The 6,085-nt window shown below is 33.0% G+C and overlaps 1 protein-coding gene across 1 annotated transcript; it reads right to left on the bottom strand.

The window, feature by feature from the left end:
* Positions 1 to 707: 707 nt before the first annotated feature.
* Positions 708 to 1,664, bottom strand: LOC120195198 (tryptophan aminotransferase-related protein 4-like). Its single transcript, XM_039197281.1, has 3 exons — positions 1,438 to 1,664; positions 1,054 to 1,345; positions 708 to 969 (listed from the first exon to the last, which is right to left on the bottom strand). Exons 1-3 carry the CDS (start codon positions 1,657 to 1,659, stop codon positions 959 to 961), a joined length of 525 nt encoding a protein of 174 aa, XP_039053212.1. The 5' UTR covers positions 1,660 to 1,664; the 3' UTR covers positions 708 to 958.
* Between the last annotated feature and the right edge of the window lie 4,421 nt (positions 1,665 to 6,085).

Here is a 6,085-nt window from a genome sequence, read left to right as displayed (position 1 = left end):
AAGATTAAAGCTTCTGCAGTATACTCTACTAGACTTCCAGGGGACCATAATTTGCCAAAAACTCTTTAAGATAGAATAGAAGCATTACTTATTATTTACTAAAACGAATGTAGAAACAAGGATTTTTTTTCCAATTTTCTTTTTTGGATATTTATGTAACTTGTAAGATAAGGTATCTCAATACATCCCAATTCCCATGCACCATGACTAGATTTAGTAGATTTATATATTGAAGTATTGGATAATTGCATATGCATGTATGCATGTATAAGGTCGATGACCTGCATGACCTCTATCCATGTTTCTGTAAACAAGCAATTATTTTTGAAGTGATGGAATGGAAGCTCTTGATCAACAAACGTTGATCTCATTCTTCACATAGTTCTGGATTGGTCTTCCTCAGAGACTAATTTTTGTAAACGTTCTATCAATATATCGAAATCATCTTGGCTTCGGACAAGGCTGAGTCAAACATAGTGATCTTCTGAACCAAGCATATTTCCTTGCCCACCAATGATATTAGCTGCCTTGAGAACTGCATAACAGTCTTTATCTTCTTCTCGCTCACATTTTAACCATGCATAAGCTGCCATAAACATAATAAGGTTAAAGACATTCTATTCTTTATGGTTTCATAGCAAAGATAATAAAGACTTAAATAAAATGTCTAAATTGAGGTTGATAGAAGTAGTTGGAGAAAACTCTCTGACTTCAGTGTAAAAAGAGCAGTATTGCGGATCGATTTTCTGAAGAGAGAAGCGGTTCGACGAGGATAACGTTGTGGCCAATCTTTCCTATCTGATCTTCATCTTCCGGTATGTGAAGTTAAATATTCCAGTTCCTTCTTCTAGGACTGCTTTCAAAAGCTTAAATGCTCTTAACTGAGCATCTTTTGAAACACCCATGGAATTTATTTGCATGTGTGTTACCATTCTGTTAAACACAGTTTCATCTTTTATCACTGCCCACCTTTGTATATAACACAGAAAATATGTTAATTGCTTCATGCAAATATGCTATTTACTTTCATAAATGGAAGCTAATCTTATTTGCCCAAATCTGCTACCAGCATGACCAGTAAGTTTGGAAAGTGTAAACACCATGAGATCTTCATCTGCCGGAGCCAGAATCGTGTAAAATGCGGCCAGTAATCAGATAGGTCGTAAATTGTTTTCACATTAGGGCCATCAAGAATCGCTTTGTTTAACCGTCCATCATGGTTGTTTGGTGCAGTTACAAACAAAATCACATCTGCACTACCATCTGATCTATTCCTACATGTATAAGCATCTCCTTCGAACTTGAACTTTTCCGAATTGAAATATTCAACTTGGTACTTGTAGAACTGTCAAAATTATGTTCGGATGCAAATAAGTGACAACAGTAATGACAAAAATGAGTTAAAAGTACAAAATAAGTGCTGGTTCCGGAATAAACTGTGTAGTAGGGGATTGAAGCAACAACTCGTGTAGGCGACTGTGAGGAAGCATTTTGAAGAGACAATGCATAAGCAGCCTCACCAAGGACTTGGGTTGAACCTCCACCGAAAACAATGTATCTGTTTCGTGTGATTGCATTCCCGACGAATGAGTGTAGTTTGCGGATGAGGCTTTCGAGTTCTTGCGAGAAGAAAGTGCTATCACAATAGGTATAACTCATTCGATTCCACCCGATAGTACCGGTGCACTACTAGTTGAGTGCTGCACCCAAAAGGGTTAAAGAAACAATGGATCTCCACTGCATACACATGATAATTTCTCAAAAACAAAATAGAGCAATAACAATAACTTGTCGTCCAAGAATCAAATATGAACCCTAAATTAAAAGATCAAACTTGACAGATAAAAAATAGAAGGCATAAAGAGTTTGTGATCATATTGTCACGCCCTCATAACCTTCAAGCCCAAACTGTCGCAATATCATAGTTAAAGTCTGACGGGTCGTGCGGCCTTAGATGCTTTTTGACACTTCTGGGATTTCTATGCAACTAAGTAAGCCTTATCTAAGACTAGTGAGCATGCAAACTCACCAAGGTTGAAACCAAACCCTCAAGACTTATAGGATCCAGAAACTTTAACACCAACGTGACTACTCCAAGCCACCAAGGTTGGACTATAATGTGGAAGTGCAAACACAAGCGTGACTACTCCTAACCACCAAGAGAGGGAACAACACAAAGAGACTTAGGAACAAAGAACACAAGAACTAGAGTAAATGTCTCAGAGTTTTATTACTCTCTCCCAAGAGAATGGAGGAATGAATGGATGAATATAAATGAGGAGGAGAGACTCTCTATTTATAGTTGAGCTCCTTCTCAATCAATGACTAGTATTGACTTACATCAGCGTCCCAGATCAAATACAATCTCCTAAATTCCCAAATTAAGAGATTGTATTTACAAGATACTCTCTTAACTAAGGAAACTCAATCTCATCCTACCTAATTACATTAATTAGTAGAATTCTTTCATTTGATAAGCGTTCACAATGGATATGGTAAGAATCCTCCACAATCTCTATTGATTTGTTGTCTCTTTCCATAATTACTGAGCTCATGTGATTATCTTCGGATATGATGCCACTTTCCTTTTGTCAAAAGTAAAATTTTGTAAAAGAAAAACAAAGCATTAAAACAAATTTGACCAAAATCATTATGATGAACCAAAAAAAATCATTGAAACTTTAAAATGTTCACCATAACATATTTTGACATACAAGAGATGAAAAAAAACATATAATCATTTTGTTAAAAAACTCATGCATGCATAAAAAAAATAGGCAACCAATTATGCAAAATTAAAAAAATAATAAGTTTAGTGGTTACCCATTCCTCATTTTGTGTGGCTATAGCATTTGAATTTATTCACTTTTGTCACCATTGCTCCCTCACACCTATAAGATACATTTACTTTGTTTTTTGTATCCAAATTTATTTGGGTCATTGAATGTTAGTTTCAATGCCCCTTGTTCCTTGAGGAACTCATACTTATCTAATTTTAAAACATTTTTTTATTTATAGGACAAGTATGTTCTATGTGACCATAGAAATGACAATGTAAGCATTTTGCAATTATTAAATATGATGAATTATTTTGAGAAATTATTTCTTTTTCTTTTTCTTTTGTTAAGCATTCAAGGTTAACTTTAAAATAAAAATTTCCTTTTCTAAATCTTTGATTTTGATTTTTGAAATATCAAAATAATTGTTCACAATTTAATTTTGCTTTTAAAAGAAAATCATTTTCAACTTTAAAATTTGAAATCAATTTATTATATTTGGAATTCATGGTCTCAAATTCCAAATGAAATTCATTCTCATAGGCTTGAAATTCTACCCATATCCCTTGAAATTCTCATAGCTATGGTTGAGAAGACTGGTTTTAATTTATCTCACCTCATCGGTTCCTTCATGAGTGACTTGGTGCTTGCCCCAAATTTCCTTGACATTGGAACAAGAGGGGACTCTTCCATATTTATTCGGGCCTATTGCACAAAATAGGATGTACATGACCTTGGCATTTTGTTGGAATTTCTTCTTTTTATTCTTCATTTTAATCTTCCATCTTATTGGTTGGAGTTGAGTGACCCATTAGGATAGAGTTTCAAGTATCTAGATCGGTGGCTTGAATGAAGAGCATCATCACATTCTTCCAATATGCATAATTTTCTCCATTGAAATAGGGTGGCTTGTTGATTGGTTGAGAATCTTTGATGTAGTAATCACCGGAGGAAAAATTCATCTTCTAGGTTGAGTCGAAAATTGATAGAGCTCTTCTAAGATCTTCACAAGGTTCTTAAATGACGATTGTGACCCGCTCTGATTCCAATTGTTAGAATTTTTTAAGTTCAATTGATCAACCGAAATTGTAGTCAAAAGGGGGTGAATATGCCTTTTTAAAATTTTGGGAATTTAAGAGAAAGGATAAGAAAATTTTCTCAATGATTTATAGTGGTTCAACTTCCTCAATGAAGTCTACATCCACTACCTTGGCTCCTCACTAAGGATTTCTAACAAATTTAATTTGCTCTTTCGTTTTCTAGGCTCAAGTGCAACCTTTATAAATTATCTATCTTTTACAATGGCTAAGATAGAACCAAAATCCTTTTTCAATAAGGATAAAAGATTGTAAATAAGAAACCTCTCAAAGGAAGGTTTTTACACAATTTAGCTTACTAAAACACTATATGTACAAGAGAAAAGGAAAAATAAGATTGAAAGAGCTTTTCTCTTGATGTAAATTGCTTGGATAGGTGTTGTAACATTCTTCAATTGTCCTAAACTTGTTTTTATATGTGGAATGAGTTTGTATCCGTTGGGGATGTTCTAGAGCCATTAGAACCCTTAATTTTGAGCATTAAATGCTAACCTACAACTTTGGTATCTATACTAGGAAGTTGGTATCGAGATCGAGCATGAAAAACATTCAAAATTATAGTCGTTAAAGCCTCGATATCGACATTATTTGAAAGAGTATCAATACTCACCTTCCAGTATTGATACCAACACCATGGTACTGATACTAGAAAAGCCTTCTGGAATATCGGTCTCGAGACTACCATGTCAGTCTCAAGACTGACTAGGGCTTTTGGCTAATTTCAAGAGTTTTGAGCTTTAGAACAATGTTTAAAAATTTGAAAAAGTTTAGAAAACATCTAAGACATATTTTTCAAATTAATTTGGACTTTGAATTATTTTTGAATTTTTTGAACAAATTCAATTTAGTGCAAAAACATTTTTCCCTTATTTTTATATAAAAAATACAGGTTCAACATTCTTTGTGGCATGTTTTTCTCTGTCTTTGTGGCATGTTTCTCGTTTTCTTTCTTGATCGTTTAGTCGTTCTTTATTTATGCTTTCTTAGGGTTGGTTTTGGCAACGTCACGACTGATCAAGATGACGCTTATTTATAATCTTGTTGTCTTCTCTGCTATGGACCCTTGGATTGTATTTGGATGCGGGATTTTACGTTCGTGGATTGTTTCTCACGACAATGTGCTCTGATTTGCGATTCTTAGTGAACTTAATCCCCTTTTGTGGTTCATTTGTCGATGCAGTAGAATTGTTGATATCTATTTTTTGTTCGAATTTTTTTGTTGGGTTTTTAACCTTTTTCGTGAATGCTCCTTATATGATATAAAGTGGCTAGTTTTAATATTATGAAAAAAATGTCTAACTTATGTATTTAGTTTAAAATGATAGTTGTAAACTCTTATTTTAATTTGAAGGTTTAAAGGTCATTTTTGCCACAATAGTAAATCTAACTTATTAATTTCACCCCTATCGTTTTGTTTTGCATCAATTGAGACCTCGAAGTTGTTTAGGATGTTCATCCTAGCCCTCGAAGTCTGTTGACCATTTTGAATAACAGAACTGTAGTCTTCTGCATTTTTCAACACCAATAATTTCCAGATCTGCCAATATTACTAACGTGACTTGAATAAATAAATATTTATAATATTTATTGAAATAAATAAATAATAAAATGTTTACGATATTTACTATATAAAACGGAGAAAAAAATCTCTAAATTTTGACCTAATTCTTAGTCTCACTTAAATAAATAATAAAATCTTAGGAATTTGTTCTAATCATTGTGTTTAATAATATTTTAACCTTATCTCTTAATCTACAGACATAGAAACTATTAGTCAAAATGGTCAACAGACTTCGAGGGTTGAGATGAACACCCTAAACAAGTTTGACGGCTAAATTGATGGAAAAAAATATGGATGAAAATGATAAATTGGGTTTACTATATGGACAAAAATGACCTTAAGCCTAATTTTAAATATTTTCACTTTTTTAATAATAGTGGTTGTTTTTATTCGAAAAATAATAATTAAAAATTAATATAAAAGTTCTATTTCAAGCTTCTTCTAGACTCTCTTCATGATGAAGAATAGTTGTCATTATGTTTAGTGAGATTAACGAAAATTAAAACGACAGCAAAATGGGAACGATTATGTTATTGATACACATATCAACAAAAGCATGATGCTGCTAAACATTTCAACAGAAATTAAATATATTTATTTTTTAATATGAGTTGGATATACGTACCAAACATGCTATTGAAGTATGAATT

The sequence above is a fragment of the Hibiscus syriacus genome, unplaced genomic scaffold, assembly GCF_006381635.1.
Source record: "Hibiscus syriacus cultivar Baekdansim isolate YM2019G1 unplaced genomic scaffold, ASM638163v2 tig00117010_pilon, whole genome shotgun sequence".
Lineage (NCBI taxonomy): Eukaryota > Viridiplantae > Streptophyta > Magnoliopsida > Malvales > Malvaceae > Hibiscus > Hibiscus syriacus.
Note: the sequence above shows the minus strand (reverse complement) of the source record. Positions and strands in the feature narration are given on the sequence as shown.

What these genes read in the sequence shown, in the direction of transcription:
- LOC120195198 (XM_039197281.1), bottom strand. Translation starts at nt 1,659, where the DNA reads ATGAGTTATACCTATTGTGATAGCACTTTCTTCTCGCAAGAACTCGAA. An exon ending in CTTCAATCCCCTACTACACA is followed by an intron (nt 1,346 to 1,437) that starts GTTTATTCCGGA and finishes TAATTTTGACAG; the next exon opens with TTCTACAAGTACCAAGTTGA.